At 48.8% G+C, this 23936-nt stretch overlaps 1 protein-coding gene across 1 annotated transcript; it reads right to left on the bottom strand.

Annotated features, from left to right (window-relative positions):
* Positions 1-257: 257 nt before the first annotated feature.
* Positions 258-23079, bottom strand: LOC118786294 (methyl-CpG-binding domain protein 5-like). The gene is made up of 9 exons (XM_036541427.1): positions 22967-23079; positions 20538-20640; positions 19815-19995; positions 17275-19473; positions 8969-9195; positions 7346-8569; positions 5453-5526; positions 2795-2870; positions 258-1275 (listed from the first exon to the last, which is right to left on the bottom strand). The coding sequence occupies exons 1-9, from the start codon at positions 23077-23079 to the stop codon at positions 1204-1206; spliced, it is 4269 nt and encodes a 1422-aa protein (XP_036397320.1). The 3' UTR covers positions 258-1203.
* Positions 23080-23936: the final 857 nt, after the last annotated feature.

Raw genomic sequence — 23936 nt, 5'->3', positions numbered from 1 at the left:
AATAATATTGATTAATGTTTTAGGTATTTTAGGACAAATACAAGCCATATACAAGTATGCACAAGTCAGTTTACCTTTAAAGATTTAAACCTCTACTATTGTAATAAAGCAGATGCATCTAACACTTAGAAGTCCTTTTTGCAATGTCCTATCTTGTATTTGTTGTATCAAAAATATTCAAGAAAAATAAGTGATTTACTTTTGAAGTACAAACAACTTCAATAATTCATGCATTTTTCAGCTCCTTCCTTGGCATGGCTTTTTTTTTTTTTCCTCCAGTAACACACACGCATTTTTTTTTGTGTTTCAAAAATAGCTTAAAAACACTATTTCAGCAGTTAAAGAAAGTGTACTAACAATCTTTTAATCTCACCAGAGCAACAGATGAACGGCATACGTCTTGCGTGGCGTACCCTGTTGGCTTTGCTATGCGTGTCACATTACTTTGTGCGTAGCACTGCCCCTTCCTGTGTTGTGATGACCTGTTTCAAGAGAAGCCCAGAAGTACTTTCAGCTGGTAAAGTTCATTCCGTTTCGACACACATAAACGAACACTTATCGGTGTGAAGTGTCTTGTCGTAATCGAGGGTTTACATAATCATGCCTTTTTTTCCTGCTGTTTAATACAAAAACAGCATGTTTCAACGTGATCATATAAAAGCTTTAGGCTGTATCTCTTTTTATTTATCCCGTTTACACTGGTAGTCATATTGACCGTGTACTGAATAAAAACCAAAGAAATTTGTACACTTTTTCTGCTTCGTTTTGTACAATAAAAGATAAAGTGTGCATTAGGTACGCTTGTACATGACAATATTGTACAATATTTACATTTCTTCTCTGAATATCACCGTGACATTTCTGCTTTGTCTATATACATATTGAAAATGTATCAGAAATATTTGGACTGTCTATTTTCTCATATGCAGGATTTTTTTCTTTTTCTTTTTTTTTTTTTAGTATTCTTGAAAAAAATAGTTCTTCAGCAAGCTTTAGACAAACGGCAAACCGTTGTTTACACAGTTTCTGATTTATCCAGCACCTTCACTGTCAGTCTGTGTCCTGGAGGGGTTGAAAAATACTGTACCACTGTTTGATTGTAGCACCGGGACTGGGGGATGGGGGGGGTCTGTTAAACGGTTAAGACTCTGTATGTACACAGTTCACATCTCGTTACTGGACTGATGACCAACACATTCAATGTTATCTGGAGATCTTCCGCCGCTTGGGTTTGGGGGGCTTCATCTGTCTGTCTCTTGGTGGCATCTGGTGAACCTGAGCGGGACACAGATGGCAAACGCAGAAAATGTTCACTGTACAGGCATACACTGCAACAAAAGCCTGGTTTGTTTTCTTGGTTTCTGCCATTGGCAATTCGTGCAGTCATCAGTGTGATATCTTTGGTAAAAACAAAAGAAAAAAAACACTACAACTGATCTCTTCAGAACCTCTCTATGAGGCAGTGTAGCATAGCGGTAAGGAGCAGGGCTCATAACCTAAAGGTCGCTGGTTGGATTCCCCGCTGGGGCACTGCTGCTGTACCCTTGAGCAAGGTACTTAACTTTGCCTCAGTAAATGTCCAGCCGTACAATGGATAGCATGTAAAAACTAACATTTAAGTTGCACTGGATAACAGCTTCTGCGAAATGACAATAATGTAATGTATTCTAATACTTGGAATGTTCATTTAGGGTTGGTCTTCTAAAACTGGCCGTTTCATGTGGATACTTGTCAATGTTCTGATGAGGATGAGGATTTTGCCTGGGCTGCTGCGTCTCGGTTACTGGCAGCTCACAAGGCGTCCCTCGCAAGCCATGTGCAGCCAGAGAAAGCTGACCACCGTCAGCTTCCCTTGTAATGCGCACTGGCCGTGTACGTCCAGCCTCTTGACGGCAGGGGGGGGGGGGGGGGGGGGGCGCATTTAAAGCGGCAAAATGCTTTTAAAATTGAAATGAGTGCTGGAGAGGCAGTGGCGGAGGGCGAGGTTGTTGCAGCTTGTTTATGTAATCCTCTGACTGGCGTCTCCCGTCAGACACGGAGATGCGCCTTTGATCAAAAGTGGCTGTCACAACTCGGCTCAGCCGGTGGTGGAGGAGAGGCGGGGGGGGGGGGGGGCTGGGGAGCCAGCTTTATACCACACCACTCATACCTCCTTCCCACTATACACAGCAACACTAAAAGTGCTGTTTACGCTTACAGCCAGCTGTAGGTACGGCGGGACTGAGAGAGGGTCCGTCCGGGTAGAGCTGGCTACCTAGTGCTCAGCGTTACCACGCCGTGGCCAAATCATGTCAGAGATAGAGGTAAGCCTCGACTGTAATGCAGTGAAAGACAGCAGATCTCTTGAGTGACAGTCTATGTGACGCAAAGTGCAAAAGCTAAGCTTACGAGGAGGCAGTGCAGACCGGTATGTGAAAGTGTGTGATAGCAATAGGCCCACTGGAGTTCTAACCAGACAGTCTTGGGACAAACCCCAGGAGAAAGGCTAAAGGGTCTCAGAGCACAGCACCTTGTACGGATATAAAGCAAGGTCCTACAATGTCCAAATGTTCTCCTATGAGAAGTGCAAACAAAACAATGTGCTTTCAAAAGTGTTTGCTAGAAGGTGCAGGTCTTTTTTTTGCAAAAAAGGTCTGATTTATTTATGTGTGTAGTAACACTGGCCATTGGCTACACTATGTTGCCATAAATCAATAAGGAAGGTCTGATTTATTTGTGGCTATAGTAAAATGCAGACATTGGCTGAACTGTATGCTGAAGTAAATAAATTGGTAACATAATCATTGATACTCACACTGCCTGACATTTTGTCCAGCTCGCTCATCGCTTCATGTATAGCAGCTTCTAAATGATTATTCAGTTTTCCACCTCTGTGCAAAGGAAAACAAACACAACAAATGATATGACAGACATCTGTTCTTCACCATTAACACCCTATTATCAAACCCATTACTTTCAATCCCAAAATGCAACACAGTGGAAAGACAGAAGGAGACCATCCCTTTTAGCGGGCATATTTACACATGGACACAATTTTCACTTTGGAAAACAAGTAACACTTGCAAACATAACAGTGCGAGTCCGCTACAGATCAAGAAGAAACCTGCCCCCTCCTAAAGCCAGCTAATCCACATGCAAATTCATTTGAAATGTGCGTAATTTGAGGTCCGCCACAGAGGTCTGAAACAAAGTTTTAGCGAGCAAACACATTCCATCCGGCACTTAATAGAAAGGCAGGAGGCTTTACTTCACACTTTTTCAAAGGAGGGATGGCAGAGCGGAATGAGTGGAGCTGGTTTTAATCTTCAGCGGACAGTGTGCGGTGTGAGCATGGAGAATACTGCCTTTACACCTGCATCGTGACCAAACTCGCTCCGACCCCCAACACTCTCTTCAACAGGTAAATAATACTCTTCCTACAAATGACCTGCCTGTCAACGTGCGGTTTTGTACGAGTTTGTTTCTAAACAAGCGCACCTGATGCTAATGCAGATTCTACCCTGGGCTGCGTGTTGTACACATCGCATAAAGATGTCCGTTACAAAAAACACCTTTAATCAATACACAGTACCGTTTCAACTGCTCTGCTGCCTATCTCTAATTAACCACTTCCCCTTTCTATGGTCCCAGTAAAAACTACCAAATACAGAGTTATGCTGTGCTCAAATCTCAGCTGCACATTTCAGGTAGCTACCTGTCAATCATTTAAACTAAGAAATAGCTTAGTGGTCACACTACTTCCTCCTATTCACTGAAGTAAGAGTATTCCATACCCAAGATAACATACACAATATTTTTATTAAACATATTTCCTAGATTACCCACTACCTGCCCGACCGCCGTACATGTATTACAACTGAGGGCAGGCTTCCTGCAAAGCGCTCATACACAGTACTTGCAGCTTATCACATGTATGTAAATCAGAGCCTTTCTGTTAGCTGAAACTGCTTGCTTTCCAGTCCTGTTGTCCAGTTAGACTGAGCAAGCTGCTTGTCTCATCTTCCTCTGATGGTACAGTGTATTAAAGCATAGCCACCATTTTGTTCAAGCAGTGCTAATTTTATAATTTGCTTGTTTAGTGGGCCCCTGTTGGCTGGATTCATAGTGCAACCAGCTAGCTATCAAACTCCTGCTTTCATGTGAACGAGGGACTTTACATTTTCACGTATCTGAGGTTCCACTACGTACATGTGTACGCAGTGTGGTCACGGCAACTCAAAAATACCCTTGTTTGAGGAATGCAATCTCATTGAGATGTACGTGTTTGCTGGAACATTCTTCTCCTCGGTTCATTGTAATCAATTATTAAATTAAAGAACAGATTGAACAGTATGCTAAATAAACAGAAGATGACTGGGAGACCTAAGGGAAGGCACAGCTGGCTATACAACAGAGTGTAACAGGGGCAGATTCAACTATATAACAATATAACAAGAGCAAAAATCCCGGTGATGCTGATAAAGTGTGTACTAATGAGTAATACTACTGAGATTCTGAATTTCAAAAACAGTTCCAAGCTTTATTAATTAAGTATTTGGTAGGACCACAATAGTGGAAGTACTGGAGCTGTCAATCTTTGCATGCTCAAAATGTGTATATGCTGTGTATTTGCATTCAATTATAAACAAGAAGGCCTTCCTTTATTTCAATTCAATTTCAATTCATGCTGAACTAGGATCAGATTTCCCAACCCCAATCCTAAACTATATTAAAGCAAAATTCATTAATTTGAGGTGTTCAGATGTTTTTTTTCCTTTTGTCCTTTTGAGACTTCACTGACATATCATCGCAGTTCAAAATCTTAGAATCCTGACAACCCCAAGATATATAATCCATATATAAAGGATATCTCCAAACACTTTGCTGCCTAATCGTCTCTTTAGCCTGCAAGGTGGCCCCGCAGTTGGCACAAGAGAGAAGGAAAGATTAAGCAGCAGTGTATGTAACACCGCTGCTAAGGTTTACATGTAGATCAAACTCGCCGCTGCCGGAAATCACAAATTTAAGAGGCAGATGGAGCGCAAACCGCATGTTCTTTATGCTCGACTTCTTGGATTTCGTTTTAGAAAAATCATTTCTGACTATAAATATTTCTCTGAATGGAAAACGCTGGGCAAACACAGGCCGTCTCCTTTTAATGACGATCTGGTTTACAACAGCCCACATTTCTGACATGTAGAAAATAAATTTCCCTAATTAATTGTTTTACTGCACAAACTCCAGATTTTCCCCATCTGGTTTACGCCAGGGTTTCCAGGGATGCACTGTGTCTTAAAAGTGGGGCCCATCTGTAGGAATTGTTTTCAGCTGCAAAGTACTGAAACAATAAATGAATGGGATTTCAAATAAGAGAGCAATAAACCTGAACAGCATTTGAAGTCACTGGCATGGCACATAGCTGGAAAGGAACGTAAGTCACAATCTCTGCATCCTGAGCAGTCCTGGGACTTACTTTATATTCCTCTTGGAAGCTCTGTTGAGCGCCTCCAGGTCTTCTGTTAGTGTCTTCAGCCTCTCTGGCTCCACCTGAGGAGAGGTAAGAACACCACACCGCGTTACCCAGGGGGGGTCTGTCTGTTTCGCCATTCATTTTTAATGATAATATCTCTTCCCAAAAACTCCACTGTGAGGAGTGACAGCAGAGCACAGCTCCATTCTGAGGGACAGAACTTCTGAGCGCGACTGTAAATGACTCAGAGTCCTCATTTCACACTCCATAATTGTAATTTATTTTCGAAAAAAGCCCCATTTGCTTAAAGTAAACACCAGCTAGTCAAGACAAGGCAAATACAAAGTCACATCTGCCATTAAATTAAAAAGGGTAGATGAACGTATAAATATGGGAAAACTAATGGACGTTCTTACGAGTGATAATGGCAATGCTTTCCACAAAGCATTCTCTGTACGATATAGAACACCATTGTAAGCACTATATTAATATTAATTAAATATTATGTAAACTAAAGCTGACATCAGTAGTGTGTCATATCACCATCTATATCATAAATGACACTGCAATGACATTCTGATGTGGTCTTTTAATGTAATGTCACCCATGACATGAATGGTGACATATGCCACCTAGCATTCCATTAATGCTTATGTAGCACTTATGAAGTTGTTACGCAATTTTTATAAGGACCTTTGTAGTTTTTAAACTGATGTGTTCATTGAACATTAACACAAACACACAATAACAACTTCTATTAAGCATTACATGTGTTAATAATAAATCCTCCCGGCTCCTGAGTGGCTCAGTCAATAAAAGCACTCGTTCTGAGTGTAGACTGAGTGCTACGGCCCGGGTTCGAACCCGACCGTGTCATTAGCCGACAGTGACCGGGAGCTCACAGGCGGAACACACTGGCTTTGTCCCGCCAGGGATAGGGGTGGGTATGTCGGCAGGGGCTTCGGTCCCATTAGCAACAGCGACCCCTGCTGGTCGATCGGGGGCGCCTGAGGTCCACATGCCAAAACTGCATATGGAATGTCTTCCTCCGACTCATCTCTGTGCTAGCCTAGCTTGTAGACCACAGCGCGAAAAGAAGCAGCGGCTGACATCACGTGTCTCGGAGGAGGGCGCGTGCTTGTCCACGCTCTCCCGGATTAACAGCGGGGATTGTGCAATGGGACCAAACATCAATGATGACAAATTGGACGTTCCAGAATTCGGGGAATTGGCCATTCCAAATTGGGGAGAAAATGGAAAAAGGGGAAAAAAATAATAATAATAAATCCTCCCTTCTTTAAGACATGTTATTGTTCATTACATTACATTATTGGCATTTAGCAGATGCTCTTAACCAGAGAGATTTACATAAATTCCACGTATTCCATGTATTATAATGCATTACATTATTGTCATTTAGCAGAAGCTGTTATCCAGTACAACCTAAATATGTAAGTTTTTCCATGTTATCCATTTATACAGCTGGATATTTACTGAGGAAATTCTGGGTTAAGTACTTTGCCCAAGGGTACAGCAGCAGCGCCCTGGCGGGGAATCAAACCAGGTTACAAGCCCTGCTCCTTACCATTATGCTACACTGCCATCCCTAATATTTCCGCCTGGAATATTGATGACACTGTGATAACCAGTCGAGAATTTAAGAAGCATATTAAATCTAGTACAGTATTCTAAAATGGGGGTTCTGGGGGCTTTTGTTTGAAAGAGAGGACATTTACAGTAATTAAAATGAAATCATTACCAATGAAAGGATTTTAACAGAACAAAGTGGCAAGCAGAACGAGCAAAGGGTCGATGGCTGGGGCAGGGATAGTGAGAGGCCTCGCAGGCCTGCTTCTAGGTGCAGGGCATTGCATACGAAGACGGGGCCGGACTCACCTTGTCCTGCTCACTGTTCTGCATGCTGGGGTTGTGCACCTGGTCCTCAGTTACCAGTTTGCCCGGCCACGGGGGGAAGCCCTTGATGTGGCTCCACACCAGGTCGCCCATGTTAAAAGTCCTGGGGCGGTAGTGCAGGAGCTCGTTGGAGGAGGGCGAGTCCGGGTGGCGCAGGTCCTCCTCGCTGCTCAGGCTCTTGGTGTCGGAGGGGCTGGGCGCGCAGCCGTTGTAGTGGCCGTTGTAGTGGATGTAGTCCTTGACCAGGGAGCCCTCCAGGCTGGTGGAGGAGCTGGGGGACTGGTCCTCGGCCGCCGCGTCCTGCCTGGGGGGGCCCAGCACGTCCCCGTAGGGCCGCCCCGGGAGCGGGGCGCCGCCGTTCATGTGGGCGCAGCGCTCCAGCGTCTGCTCCAGCCGCTCCTTGAAGCCGACGGCCGCCCGCTTGCAGTTGTTGAAGCGGAAGGCGTCGTCGGGCGGCACGGGCTCGTGGTGGTGGTGGTGGTGGTGCGGGGGGTCGGCGGGGCAGGGCGGGGCCAGGCCGGGCCTCTCCGCGCAGGGGCTGCTGCGCACGTGTGTGGAGCACTCCAGGAACTCCTCCCCCCGCCACGGCGGGTGTCCGTCCGGCCCCGACCCCGCCGCCGCCTCCCCCTCCCACTGCCGCCGGGGCGTGGCGTGGCCGGGGGACCGGAAGTACTCGTGGGGCTCCCCGACCTCCGGCGTGCTCTTGCCCTGCTCCGAGTTCCTGCGGGGGCGGCCGGGCTGGGGCGGCCGGGGGCGGGGGGGCGGCGGCTGCGGCGGCTGCGGCGGGGGCTCCGCCTCCGGGTGCGCCCCCCGGTGGCCGTGGATGACGGCGTTGACGGCGTACGGGAGGCTGACCGGGTCCCCGATGGAGGCGGTGAAGGCACTCATGGCGCTGAGGGCGGGCACCAGGCTGGCCTGCGTGGTGCCGCTCACCGTGGTGGTGATCACCACGTGCATGCCCTTGCTGGCCGCGTCCACCACCGCCCTGTAGATGGCGTCCACCGACTCGCCCCCGCCCCCGCCGCCCGGCAGGCCCTCCGTCCCGTGGGGCCCCCCGGGGGGCCCCATGCTCTGCGGCTGCAGCTCCCGCGGGCCGTCTCGCAGGTGCTGCAGCGGCGCCATTCCCGCCGCCTCCGGGAGTGATGTCATCGCCGACTGCGTGCTCATCTGCTTGTTGGGGTCCGAAATGCTCTCAGGCAAACTCACCTGAAACAGAGAGACCCTACCTGAGAACACGCAGAGACTGCAGAGACTGCAGAGACTCACAAACTGTACTTCATGTGCTAATAATAATAATAATAATAATCATAAGAAAATGAAAAAGAAGAATACTATTACTACAACAACTGTTACTACTACAATACTCCTAATAATAAGAATACTACTACTACAACACCTATCGCTACTACGAATACTACTACTAACAATAATAATAATAAACATTAACATAATAAAGCAGACAAAAAGACCAGGAAACACAGACAAGGTCATATTCAAGTTAAACTTACAACCAAATTACAACCAAAACGTGAAATGAAGCACCATCATTAACCTTCATGCCAATATGTCATAAGGATCTCCGTCCTTACTGTTCGACAGACTGACCTGAAAGTTCTGGAAGAGGCAGGCCATGGGGCTGGAGGAAGGGTTCTCGGGAAAGGGGTTCTCGGGGAAGGGGTTTTCGGGGAAGGCGTGCGGGTCCTGGAAGCCCTGGACCGCCGGCATGCCCTGCATGCCCTGGAGCAGCTGCGGCTGGCCCATCTGCTGGAACATCTGGCTGCTGCTGAGGGGCTGGAGGTTGTTGATGGTGCAGTTCAGGGAGGAAGTATCGCCTGTGGGAACCGTGCGAGACGGGAGGGGGGGGGGGGGGGGTCAGGGGAACGCCGGCGCTCACAATGTGTGTGTGTGTGTGTGTGTGTGTGTGTGTGTGTGTGTATGTTCTTTTCAAAGCCATTACAGTACAGAAAATCTGACCCAGATCACAGCTTCCTTTAGTCTATTGAAAGCACACATACACATATACATACAGGATTTTTCATTCTAAACGCACTCCCACGCTAGACTCTGTCACCACTTTAGGTCTCCTGACCTTACTACATGGTCCACTGGTTATACTTTAAATGCACTGAACAGTGGAGACTCGTGGTTAGGGAAGTGAACTTGTAGCCAGATGGCAGGTTTGAACAACAGGTGGGGCACTGCTGAAGTACTCTTGCATGAGTCTTTAGCCTGCATTGGTTTAAATTTGTGTATCCTGCTACATATATCGATGTATGCAAAAAACAACCTCTGCAGATCTACATAGCTAACAACATCAGCTAGGCCTATGTTCTTCCAGAGCACAACTACATTTTAACAACTTATCTGAACTGACTGTGATTGAGTCTTCAGTCGTACGTGTGGTACACTGTAGGTCAGCATCGAATACAGCATGTGCAATAACGATTATGGTTTCAAGGCTTTCATATAAATGACAGCGACTGAAAACCCGACTGATCCACGTGACCATTAGCAGCGTCTCAATTTAAAGGAAACGTTTGTACTATAGACACCGCCGAGCAATCACAGTTTTAAATGAAATGTGCTTGAAGTTCACAGGTTCATACAACAACCGGAAGGCCTCACTGAACTGCGCTGGAAAACACCGCAGACACATTAAGACTCTGCGCAGCCAGCGTCTCACTCTGAGCCAAACCAGCCTCAGCCCCTGTTTTAAGCGATTAACCCATAGAGGGAGCTCTAAGTGTTCACTATTACCAGCCCACTTTGGTCAGCCCTCTCTCCTCCAGATGGCACACGGTGGACTCCGCCACCTGACAAAAGGGAAGTGCGGCAGGAAGGAGCGGGCCGCGCAGGGAGGCCGCGTCTCCGCGAGGCAGGCGCAACCGCGGCCCCTATCGCAAACGCCAAACGCCCGCGTCTCTTTGAAGGGGCCCGCCGCTCTTTAAAAAAAAGAAAGGATACGCCGGAGGAACAGAGCCGGCCCGAGCTCCGCGATCGCCGCCGCGATATGAGAGTCTTCTATCTGGCCAATGCCATTTCAGCGCAACCTGCAGGTCATATTAATTCAGCGGGGGGGGGAGTTGGGCACTTTTAAAAGGGGACTCACAGCTCCCCCTCCCTCTCTCTCTCTCTGTGTGGTGCTTTGCCAGGCAGCAGACGGTTCACTCAGCCAAGCCTGCCTACCGTCAGAGTCATCACAACCAATTATAGCTCCGTTTAGATAAAAGATAACCCCTCGACTATAATAAGGAGGAATCGATAAGAACATTAAGGGTCACTGTATATATCTGATAGAACAGGGTGGAAATGCATATTTTCCCAGTGTGTCAGATAAGAAACCTGGTAGAACAAAACATTAGTATTAGTATAAAGCATTATTTTCACATATTGCAGCTCACTGTATCTATAAAATCCTTCCCAAAACTGAAAGCATGCACTGTAATTTAACAGTGTTTTGATAGAGAACACCGACATGAAGGGATGGGGTCCTGCAGATTCTTTATGGTATAAACATTTCAACAGTATTCCCACATGAAAAAAGAAATACATGCCGCAGTTTCCGCACACACATCTTTAATACGATGGCCGACCTGCAACGCGTGTCAGAGTACGGTTTAAATGACCACAACCTGGCCATGAATACTGCATTTTATGTGCATTGCAAGCACAGGCCCGGAAGCCAGCCTTCAAAACCACTGCATCTGACAGAAAGTGCGGCTGTCATTTTCAAGGTCAACCACTTCAACAGCTGTCATAAAAGAGCCTGTTTTCTTATGTATTTATTTTACCATTAAGCGGGAATAAAGTGCGAGTTACAGAGAGAGGCTGACGGAGCAAGAGTAATGCTATCCAGTGAAACATTTTTCCCCCCCTTATCAGGGACAGTTAGGAATACTAAGCGCTACCCAGGCCATGACCTGTCATTCACAGATCACATACAAAGAATAAACAAACAAAAAACAACTTCAACCACAACCTCAATCAGAATACCTAAAACTTATTCCTCACATGCATCGTCTTGTACAACTCTTTCAGAGAAAAACAGATACTTACGTATGGTATTCGTTACGGAGGGACCTAGAGCAAGTGACTTCTACAATGGTCACCACAGATCCATCTTTTCAGGATTGCACTATTCAGACGGTGCCAAAACCACAGATAGTCACCTCCCTGTTTTTAATGACTCATTTTTAAATGAAACCCAATCACAGAAGCAAACCACCCTGCCACCACGTTCAGAGATCAATATTGGATAAAAAAAAAATAAAATCTGTCTTCAGAGAAAAAGAATTACACTGGAGCATGGTTTTTCACAGTTCACTACCCTTTGCCATTACAGAAAATTCAATGGAGGCCAATGACAATCCTTCACATAGCAAAAAAATATATATATATTATCTTTGTTACTTTTCAAGAAGATATAGAGCATACATGGAAAAATACTCTGTTGCAGAAATGTAGCAAGAGAATGTGCTCAAGAATGCAGAGATCAAGCTCAGAATCATAAAATTCTTTGCAGCATCTGACTGAGAGGAGCAAAAGGACAAGTGGTCTTCTTCATTTAAAGATAAAGGAGCCTACTGATCCTTGCACTGTGGCAGCCAGGGGTGTGAGATGAGGGACACAGAGAGAGAGGCAGAGGGCCTGCCTGAGCCGTCCCCCCGGGGCTGACGAGGCTGCTGGGTCGCGTGGCGTTCAGCAGCGTCTCCGGCACGGCCGCTGCCGAGGGCTCGCCCCGCCGCCGCCAACGAGGATGATGCAGCGGCGGCACTCGCCAAAGAGGTTGCCGTGGAAACCGGGGGATGATTGGTGGAGCTGCCTACTGTGGAGCTCAGAAGGCTGCCTGACAGCTGAGGGTTCGGGGATTCGGGGTCTGGCGGGAGGAGCGACGGACTTTTTACCTGGCCCAGCTGGAAAACGGAAAGGGGTCCGATTGGCAGGGTAGCTCGGGGAGGGGGAGGGATTTCGGCTGCTGCTTGCGCCTGCTGTTGGCGCAGGGCCCCTGGGCGCTGGGCTTGGAGGGGATGCGCGACCTGAGATCCGATTGGCTCGCTGCAGCCTGGGACCAAAGCAGCATTCTGAAAAGACGCGCCTCCGGACTGCATTCTCCCACAGGGGCAAGGTGGGGTAGGAGCTGCTGCTGCTGGTTGCCCTGGTTACAGTGTGGGAGTAGGGGCAGCTGTGCCTATCCCGTGTGGGGGGAAGGCGTCGCCTCCCACGGGTAGCTGGCCTCACAATGACCCAGCACTGGGACAGCAATTACACCACCCTGCATTAAAAGACAAGGCAGGGCAGTTACAGTCCTGCATTAGATACGCAGCCCTGCATTAGAAACAAGGCACCACGGTTATGCAGTCCTGCATTAGAGGCGAGACAAAGTAGTTACGCACTCCTGCATCAGAGGGGAGGCACCATAATTACACTGCACTGCATTAGAGGCAAGGCAGGCTAGTCACGCCTTCCTGCATCAGACATGCAGTCCTGCATGAGAGGTGAGGTGGTGCAGTTATGCAGTCTTGCATTAGAGGTGAGATGGCGCAGTTACGCAGTCCTGCGTTAGAGGTGGGGTGGCGTAGTTGTGTAGGCCTGCATTAGATAGTTACACAGCCCTGCATTTGACACGCAGTCCTGCATTAGAGGCAATGACGGATAGAAGATCAGCATGTGCTCCTGCCAGGGAAGAGGGAAAACCTGCTACCTGCAACACACACAGATAAACACCTTCTACAGTTTACTGTCTCTGTGTAGGAGGCGGCCATTAGGCTGCCGCTGCCCAAAAACAGATGGCTTTTGACTGGCAGACACATTGCACCTATTCAGCCGTACGCATAGCTACGGTTTGTTACAATACAGGGACGTATTGAGACAGCATTAAAACACTACCCCATGTGCTTCAGCTCTTTGATGCTGTGAATAAGCAAGTTTCTTTTTATTTCTCTGCTTATTTACTGTCAGTCATGCTTGTGCGCCTTCTTGGTAAACGGAAGGCAGCATCAAGTCAATTCAGGACAAAAGGCAAAAAACACACAACTGGGCTATTGTATGACTCCCGCAGAACAGATGTTGTAAATGAGTACATTTTCCAGGAAATATCTTATCTAGCTTCCTGCTAGCATCCACAGCCACTCCTCCCGAGAGGTGACGCACAGCCTCGGAGGGCAACGCGCTTTGGCTTCGCGTTTCAATGAATGCAATGGCCCAGGAACATGACGTCAGCAGCCTCAGAGCTCAGCGGGACGGCTACCTTTCACACCATACAGTTAAGCATCCCCATGCGTCTGCACACCAGATACCGCCAGCAACTTCGACTCAGTCACACGCACAGTCAGTGACAAAACAATCAAATCTCTTATTTCAATACCAGCTTCAATACACCCTGCGGGTTCAGAAAAGCAGACAGGAGGCAGTCTGTGTGATGGAAGGTAAAGACAGAGCATGACAAAAATCCATCACTTCTGTCCTTCAGAAACAGGCCTGGAAGCCGCTGTTTAGAGTAAAAGCATCTATTTCAGTTAATCAGTCGCATACTTCAGAGGCTCTGTCAGGATACGAGCATCTTCAAAAACAAATGGAGGAAAAGAGCCTTTTTAGGTGTCTAAGATTTAATGAGGGGAAAAAAAAAATTGAGTATCAAGTCTACTTCTACACATTTTGCCATCTACCAAGGGAAAATAATAATCAAGTCGTGCATAGAACAGACTAACTGCAAAAGAACAAATTTAAAACTCTATAACACTGATTCTCAATCCTGCTCCTGGGGCCCCCCTGCTCCGCTCGTTTTCCATATTTCCCTGCTCTACCTACCTGACTGAACTCATCATGGCACTTTTGATTAGCTGAGCACACCCGATTTAACCAGGCAGCAAGATAGATAGAAGATATGCAGGACTGGGGGGCTCCAGGAGTAGGATTGAGAAACACTGCAGTCTATAACATTCTACATTGGCGAAATATTCCAACATTAGGCCTAGTAGTACCCATGGAAGCCCTCCTCCCCTGCTCAAGGTAAAGCATCAACAACCAGTAAACCTCATTACTAACGGAGCTGAGCACCGCAAGACCAACCAGGTGGCGTCACACGCCTCAAGTCTGACAGGCTCAAAAATACAGCACCGCGCTTCTGTAATGAATGCAGGGCTAAGAGTGTGATGGGAACCGCACCAGCGTAGTACCACACCGCGCTGTTGACGAATAGGCGGATGACATTTCTATTTACTCTGTCCCACTCATTCTGTAGTGCCGATATGCAGCCGCGTCACAATAACACGTAGTGCAGGTACACGAGAACCCTACAGCAGCTTTCATTCAGAGACAACCGTTACTATAGCTACCGAAAGCTTTTAAGTCTATCTAGGCTAAACCTTTTTTTGAGAAGCAAAAAGGGTTTTTAGATGTCGTTCTGCCTCTGACTGCGGAGTATGCTATTAACATGCTAAGTAAACACACGAAGCAAAAGGTCATTACTAAGGGATATCAGACCAAGAACCATGACAAAGTCCTTCTCTCCCACCAACAGTGGAAGTAATACGCGGCCTTTTGTCCGGCATTCAAATCAATACTGTTTGCTCAGTATTACTACGGCTAACAACCTTCCATTGACTGACTCCCCTGCCTTAATGTGAGGCGATACCATAAAGCGGTTTGAAATATCGGCCCATCGGTCTAAAGGAAGCCTCCCCGGGCCGTCTGCAGGCAGCATCCGGCACATCCGGCACTGACTCACGAGCCAGCCGGGCGATTACAGAGGGCATAGCAGGGAGGTAGAGCACTTGATACCACCGTACCCCCCCCGTGCCGCTGCCAAGCCTCTTACAATGGCAGATATCATATTAAAGGTTACTGTGGAGAGTCACAGAAGTGGCGCTGCGAAACCGCGCCGACATCGGCACCAAACCGCCACAAACCGCCGCGTTCTCCTTTCGGCCCAGCATCGATCGTTAGAGAGAGTCTCCCAAAACCGCATGCGGGCGTTAATCAGGCACGAGAAACAACGCGCGAGCTTCGGCAGTGTGCGCGCACTCAGTGTCACACTCGACCCCAGTCACGTTAGAAAACCGAAAATAGAAACCGGGTGCACTTGGCGTTAGATTTCAGGCGAGCGGTTGTCACAGACACATTTAATCTAGCTCAGCAGCATGAATGAGAGAACAAAAATAAAACAAAAACTCCAGTCTTTCATGGACGTGTTCTGCGGAGAATTCCGCCTCATAAGACATTCTCAGTTTTCATTACAGATCTTTCAGGATCCTAAAATAGCTACCCCTTATAAAGTAGAAATTTCAAGAGCTGAGAAAACCTTTCCAGTCTGATATTTCTATGGTAATATAAATATTTTAGGTGTACAGATATACATATTTTTGTCAGGGCTGCTGTATTTCTTGAACAGAGAGGGGGAGAGCATGGGTGACATGAAGAAGATGCTTTGTCTGGTCTATCCCTCATTTCTCTGACAGACTTTGCAACCCAGGGCCCATCCCAAAGGCCACAGGGACTCCCATTCACACCCATTCATTAACTGGTCGTCTACTCCACAGACACTTGAAGGGAGGCCTGTGCAATTCACACTTCACATGAAATGATGCTACTCTCTCAGTAATAATCTGGCCATTACAACCCACTCTACTTCTCAGAATCAAACCAAGCTGGACATAGGTGAACCTTACAAGGGAAGTGCACTGTTTTATCGCCGATGTTATGCCTACAGTAGTAATTACAGATATCTTTCGCTCGTCTAAGTCACCAATATTTCTTTAAGAGTTTTCATGCAAGTACAAGGCTTTAATAAGACAACATAATGCTCGTGATATGAGTTGGATTGATCTGTTTCTGTTGTACAGGCTGTGTTATTGCTCTATATCCAAAAAATATCTTCATATTCAGTCTTAGTTTGCAACAGTCAGTATACTTTGCAACCACACACCAATGGTCCAATGGTCTACTCTGACCAAATATAATACAGGTTGACTGAAAGTTTTGAAAACCATTAACTTTGACATATAACCAAAAATCAAAGGCACTGTAAGAGAAACTCAATTCTTAACTTAACTTTTATTCCACAAGGAAAAAAACTGCCATTAGCATGACATAATATTTTTGAAAATAAAAAATGTGAGGGAAACCAAAAACTGAGGTGGTAATATATGCTTGCTTAACTACTGCACAAAAACACCGTAGGACCTTTCTTTACACAAATACTAAGTCCTTGACACATTATTATTTAATGTGCTGTCAAATGTCAAGAACAAACTACATGTACAAGCCTTTCTCACAGTATCACTCAGTACGCCTCAGTATATTTGTAGTTATTCAGAGTCAAAGAAAATGAAGTCTGGCACAGGGAAAGCACATTTTCCATTCAAAGATTATTAAATTAAAGTGGACCTATGTACAATGATAACTTTAAAAAGTATTCAATTAAAAAATAATAAAAAATCAAATTGAATGTTATCAAATTTTTCTGAAGTACGAGTTTATTAAATTTACATGAATACTCTGATACAATTACACTGAAACATGAGAGGCTATCCTGACCCTTAAGGTATTCTAGTGCTCAATACTTATCATGAAACCATATGGACAACCACCTGCAGAGTGAGTACATTAATCTGCTCTCAAGAACCTTGAACTAAGAGTGAGACTACAACTATAACAGCGATTCAATGCCACATCAGATCATGTATAGCCTTATGGATACCTGCCTCGTCAAAACATTTTCCTCCTCCAGGCATGTTATACAGTTAACAAAAATTCCAACATAAACATACCGGCATATGCAATACTGAACATCTAGAGAACCTGGTCTTATTTGGGTTAAGTAAAGCCATAATCTCCTAGGTGGTCCAGCAGCAATCTGCTTTAATGCGCGGTAAAAGCCTTGATGTTGGCTGGATGTGAAAGCAGAATCTTACCAGGCTCAGGGATGGCTTGGGAGCAGCCTCCTTCGTTGCTGTTGGGCATGGTGGAGGCCATGGCAGGCCGGCCCAGGCCGTGCGGGTGGCCCTGTGGCGGGAGGTGGTGGTGATGTGCAAGCGGGTGTCCCGGCGGGGAGCTGTTGAGGGACACCTGGCCCAGTGGCCCACAGCTCCCCACGGAGGCGGCCTGCATGGGGTTCATGAGCCCCGTGAACTGTTCGTGCGGGCCGTGGCCCCTGCCATCCGCGCCGTGGCAGTGCAGGCCCTCCCCGCGGCCGTGGAGCCGCTGCTGCACCTGCCCGCCCTGCTGGGGGGGCAGCCCCTGGCCCACGGGCCCCTCCCCGAATTGCAGCTGGCCGGGGGCCGGCGGGCCGGGGCCCATGCAGCCGGGCGCCTTGTTCCCGGCCATGTGCGAGCTCTGGCAGCTCATGGACTGGAGCAGCTGGGCCATGGAGGTGTTGGGGGGGAGGCCGCCCGGCCGCGGCGCCTTCCGCAGCTGCTCCGCGGCGGGGCCCGGAGGCCTGGGGCCGGCCATGTGGGGCTTGAGCATGCTGAACACCATGCCGCCGCCACCGCCGCCGCTGTTGGGCTGCTTGCGCTTGCGCAGGGGGTCCCTCTGCTGGGCCATGAGCTTGTCCCGCAGGGCCGCTCGCCCGCTCTGGCCCTCGCTCATGCTCAGCAGCATGCCGGAGTTGGGGGGGAACATGGGGTTTAAAGTGCTGTGGCCGTCCACGGCCCCGCTGCCGCCGCCGCCGCCGCCCATACCTAGGCCGCCACCGCCGTTCCCTCCCCCGCCACCATTCCCGCCGCCATTACTGCTGCCGCTCAGTTTGTTTTGATTCGCTAGCTGTGCTTTGGCCGCCGCTGACAGGAGGCTGCTTGCCGGGAAGGAAGCAGCGTTATGCTGATTCAGGATCTGGTTGAGAGGCATGCCCAGCAGGCCCGGGTGACCCTTCTGGGGCACGGCGTTGCCGGCTGAGGCTGCTGGGGGGAACATGGAGTTGGCCTGGCTGCTGAGGACGTTGTTCATCCCCGCCAGCAGCTGGCTGGGGATGTCTTTGTACTGGTGGAGCGAGTCCGGCTTGGTGGAGGGGCTGGAAGGCATGGCGGGCCGGGGGGACCCCATGGAGGACCGCGGGGACCGGGGCGGGACCTTCATGCTGCCGCAGGCGGCCTGGGGCCCTGGGGGCATGACAAAGCTCCCGTGGTCGGAGGAGGTGGAGGACGAGCGCGACCTCTGGGGGGACAGCTCCACCCTGCCCATGGCAGGACCCGTTACGTGCACCGGGGAGGTGACCGGGGAAGGCGAGATGGACGTGACGGGGGCGTGCTGCACCCTCTGCGCGTGGCCGCCGTGGCCCACGGGCCCGGGCTTGACCGTCGGCAGGGGCAGGTTGCTCGGCAGGGGGACGATGGCTGGCGGGATGTTTACATTCATCATTGGTACCTGAGAGTGGACGTTGGGTTGGAAGGTAGACGGGTTCACGGCCATGGGGCTCTGGCCCATCGGCTTGCTGGGGATGGGGTCCAGGATGCCCAGCGGGTCCTTCTCCGAGCACACCTGCTTCTTCTGCAGGGCGCAGGAGGGGGGCAGGGGTGGTGGCGGCGGGGGCTTGTGGTGGAACACCGACCTCGGCATGTCCATGCCCGGGGGGAAGCCGCTCAGTGGCTTCTTCATGACGGGGCTTTTGGCGGCGATGGTGGGGGAAAGGGGCACGTTAGTCCTTCCCGCCATGGCGCAGGACGCCTGGGCGGCGGGCGAGCCGTGCAGCAGCGTGGCGGGCGGGGACAGCGGCGTCCTGCCGCCGCCGTGGATGGGGCTGCCGGCACCGTGGAAGCCAGCCGGGTTGGCCCGCGCGAAGGTGGCGTCCGGGCTCCCCAGGGGGTCGGCCCTGGGGGACAGCGGGCCGCCGTCGCCGTAGGACGCGGGGCTCATCATGCTGCCGTGCCCGCCGCGGTACGGAGACTTCTGCCCGTGGTGCTCGGAGCTGCCCGGCCGCAGCCTCGGGTAGCCGGCGTACAGCTCCTGCTGCTGCGCGGCCGCGCTCAGCTCCGGCGGGTAGTGCCGCTGGCCCGCCATCATCATCCTGAAAGGGTTCTTACAGTCCGAGGCCACAGAGTTGGCCAGTCCCTCGTGAGATTTATTCCTTATTGCTCGTGGAGTTGCTGAATGTGTGGGAACCATTGGTGTTGCACCTGGAATGTAATCGAAACGCGAGAATAATGACACTGCACCACTCCTATATCAATAGAACCGTGCGTCGGTATCAGTCGAGTTTAGCTAAACCGTTTCCAAAAATATTTTACAGAAGTACTTCAAAGCAAATTCAGGAATACAACATACGTAAAACCATGTAGTTCTTTTTAAGAATTCTCAAAAAATAATATAGCTATCCAGCCAATTCTCTTATCCAACCCTAACTACTCCATCCATGTGTGTGAAAACATTTACACTGCCGTCGATTGGACCGGTAGATCCAGACACTCGTTTGCCTTCTCTCAATTGGCCCCCGCCCCGAGTTATACACTGTACGTACTTGTGCCACCCCCTGGGCTGGTCAGAACCAGAGAAGGATGCGGCGATTCCATGCTCTTGTGCAGCGTGGCCACAGCGATGATCTTCCGCTTGTGGTTGCAGAGCTTGGTGACATCTTCATCGGCCTTCACGTCCTCTGCCGTCCTCTGCTTGACGGCGGCCCCAGGATCGAAATTAAACACCTGAGAAAGCACAGGTCTCTGCTCAGCCAGTTTCGACGGCACGCTCGGCGCTCACGCCTCTCAGAAATCACACATTTGCATTTGAATGCTTCTTTCTCTTTGACCTTGCTTATTAATGCAAGGACCTACTCACTTCCACGGACGTACAAAGCAAGACAAAGAAAATAAATAAATAAGGCTTAGTGAGGAACAGAACAGAGAAGGTGGCTGCTTAAGAGAGATAATCCTTGTGTTTTTAAAGAAACAGAAAAGTAGAATACTTATTATGAACTTACCTTCTTCTTAAATCAAGCAGACACTTCTCACCTGAAAAATCTGCTTAGGGAACTATTCACTGAAGTGCACAGTCAGAATAAAATTAACACCGTTTCATTTTTAATTCCTATTTCTTGCCTGCCTTATATTTTCTTCAGCAGTGGATATGTTTAGCTGCTTAGCCAGATACGGCTGCAAAGGAAAAGGAAAACGGATGCAAAGGAAAACGGATGCCTCATATGCACATGCGGTCACACAGAAATACACACGGGCAGGTATTCACTCACCTTGGGGAGGATAAGGGGACACTCCAGGCCACACTTACAGGTCCCATCTGTCAGCAGGTAGGTCTTTACCTGCTCCAGGCAGGACAGCACAGACCCACTGGGACTGGGGGAAGTAAATGGAAAACATTACCCCGGGAACGGGACGAGAGCACCATGACTAATGAACAGCCACCTCCATACACTACGGGGGTGGCAGTGTAGCGTGGTCAGGAACAGCGCTCTTAACCGAAAGGTTGCCGGTTTGATTCCCCGCTGGGGCACTGCAGCTGTACGCTACAAGGCATTTAACCCAGAATTGCCTCAGTAAATATCCAGCTGTATAAACGGATAACATGTAAAAACTGTAACCTACGGAAGAACTCTGGATAAGAGTGTCTGCTAAATGACAAAAATGAAAAATGTATTGTACAGTATTGTAATAATAACTCCTTAAAAGGCCCAGCAGCAACACGTATGATGTGAAGCAGTTATGCAGTATGACTTGGGTGGCCTTTCTTGGATATAATTCTCTGTGTGACACCATGACAGAAGATGCACAGCGCAGGAGTTACAGTGCCGAGAAAGGGGCACACTCAGAAGCTTTACTGCTTTTCTCAAAATGCCATTTTCTCTTAATACCGCCGACATAGCTTTGGAATGAAGCCTCAAGGCCGCACCTCCACGGCCGGGATCAGCCCATTACAAAGGGACGTCCATTACATGAGGAAGATCCGACACCCTGGAAAGCGTTCTGCCTGACCCGTCCCAGGACCGAAATGCTTTTCCAGCAGACTTCCTTTCATTACTACAACCCCTGCGCAAAAAATGCTTAGCAGGGATTTTCTCCTGCCCAGTAAAAGGTCAGGCTCTTCATGTGGCCACGCTAGGCAGGTAATAGACAGATGCACAGAACAGAAGCCTTGTTTGAAATGAAAATAAACCCGGGAAGGAAAGGGATCCCTATTAAAAATAGTTCAGACGTTCCGACGAACCGAATAAAAATGCGCCCGGATCCCCAGATGCACATTAGCTGAGATGCAGCTTACTCTTTCTGGGGTTCACAACATCAAGTTCATTATAAAGTAAACCAAACAACATAAAAACAATAAACTGAAGCGATGAGCACAACAAAAAAAGACATAAAAATCTGCCATATCTGATGAGACCATAAGGAGTGGGATGGAAGCAAGTTAGAAATTCTGCATACTGAAAGAGATGCTTTTTAAGGTTCTAAAAGCTGTTAATAATGCTATTCTCCTGTGAAATGAAAGGGGCGAGAAATAAAGCTGAATAATTTAGGGAGTGCTGAGTGAGGTTAAGGATGATGTGCAGTACGCATCTGTAACGTGGCAGTGTCAAGCCCACTGCCTCTTGCCAGGATGTTGACCCTGACTGCAAAGTCTGCAGGTCAGACTTCCACATGGACCACACTTGTATCACTGGTCAGACTTAGGCACCTATAACATAAGATTTAGAGAGTCCCCTGTACGAGGGACATGCTTAGCGTAGGGTCGTGCCGGGGCACCTCCACTTCGGTTTTTTTCTCTGGCAGACTGCTTTGGAGATTTCCAAGCACCTCCAAGAGGGTGTCATCCGCGGATAAGAGGATCCTCTCGGGCGGTGCGACTTAACCAGTCGACTCCCTCCCATGGGAAAAATTGCCAAGAACACGCGTGTGCATGCTATGAGCGTGTCTTCAGCAGAGAGCATTCACACGTTGCAGCAGTCTCTCCTGAAACCGGCTACAGCGGAGATGTTGGCGTTTCTCACCAGGAAAACCAAGTAGCCCGAGCAAACATTAGCTGCCAAAGCAACCTTAGTTGTTTTTTTGTTTGTTTTTTTGTATTTTCCCCCACTGTGAGTTCAACTGCCTGTTCAGCTCATTTCATGATTTATTTTCCACAATAAATGTCAGCAGCATTCAGCCTAATAAATCAAACACATTTCTGTTAAGGCTACCCTTTGATATATTCAAACTTTAATACAAATTAATACTTTGAAACAGTTGGGATTGTGATTTGTTTGTACTTTTATTGTAGTTGAAGAAATAATTAGCATGACCAGCGATACCAAAACCCTGGTAATACCGAGAACTGCGGTAGTTTTGGCCCCGATATTATGGTACAAACACTTGGAACTGGCACAAGCCTATGGCAGCGACCTAACTGCATCTCTTTTTGTAAACTTGTCCCGTGAGCTTTGGCAAAGCAGTGGATTTGATCCCCTCTCAGACCAAACTGGTCACACATCATCAATAATAGTACTTAGGACAAGTAATGAGGGAACAGGAGGCTTACAGGGGATGGCTGAATGTTACAGCATGGTGTCAAGGTGGGAAACAGAGAGAGCATCCAAAGCACTGCATCCACTCCATTACTCTGCTTTCAGCAATGAATTTCATTCCAGCACAAAGGTCTTACATGTAAAACGGCAGGCAGGACGGTTCTTACCTTATATAGACCACTCCTCCGGGGTCCGCCTTACGCTGCCAGCCTATGGGCACCTGAGCTGCCGGAGGAGGCCCCTCCCTCTCCCCTCCCTCGCAGTCTTTTCCTCCGTTCATAGTTGTGGTTTTGCGCGCGATGCCTCAGCTGAGATCACACGGCCATCGGTGCCCTCGGACTACGCATCATCCTGTCCTTCCGATAGGGGGGAGGGCGGGCGGGGTGGGGGAGGTCCCTGCGCTTCAGCTTCACTGTCAGAACGGGACGCTCGAAGCACATGGGCCGGGGGGGGGGGTGTCGCCGGGAGACGGGCTCACTCGCGAACCGGGTCTCTGCAATCCTTCATCGCCGTCCGTCTAAACGCCGGGGGGGGCTTCCCATCCTTGTCTCTGTCAGCGGAGGGGAGGGGGGGCGGGGGGGGTGGGTGAAGCGGATCGGGGGCGGGCGTCGCGGGCGGGGGCCTACATAGATGAGACTCAGTCCTTCTGGGGTTTAATGTCTTGGACAGCGTTCCTCCTACAGCCCGCAACAGCAGCACAGGGTGCGGAGCTGCTGATGACTGGCTCGGAGAATGCTCATTTCTAATCAGATAAAGCCGAGTTAGCGCGTCCCTCTGTTAAGCCCGCCGAGACGCTCATCGCCTTCGCTTCTTCAGTTTCAGCTCTCCAGGACAAACAGTGGCTTGCTGCGCTCTTCTCATGATTTTCTACCTGGAAACACACAGACAACAAGAATGATTTACAAAAAAGAAAAAGAAAAAAGGTCAAATATATCTACAATGTAAAGTAGTTCAGTGGCCTCAACTGAAGGCAAATGCCAGCATAGGTAAAACATACAACAACGGGCTTCCGATTAGCTCAGTAAGGTAAGGCGCTTGCTTCCTTCGGCTCTGCCCTATGGCGTGGGTTCCAGCCCAGACGTGTCATTAGCCATCGGTGACAAGGAGCCCACAGCGGTAGCACTAACTGGCTTCATT

This window comes from Megalops cyprinoides, chromosome 11 (assembly GCF_013368585.1).
Source record: "Megalops cyprinoides isolate fMegCyp1 chromosome 11, fMegCyp1.pri, whole genome shotgun sequence".
NCBI classification, from domain to species: Eukaryota; Metazoa; Chordata; class Actinopteri; order Elopiformes; family Megalopidae; genus Megalops; species Megalops cyprinoides.
The sequence above is the reverse complement of the archived record's forward strand: the minus strand, read 5'-3'. Positions and strand labels throughout refer to the sequence as shown.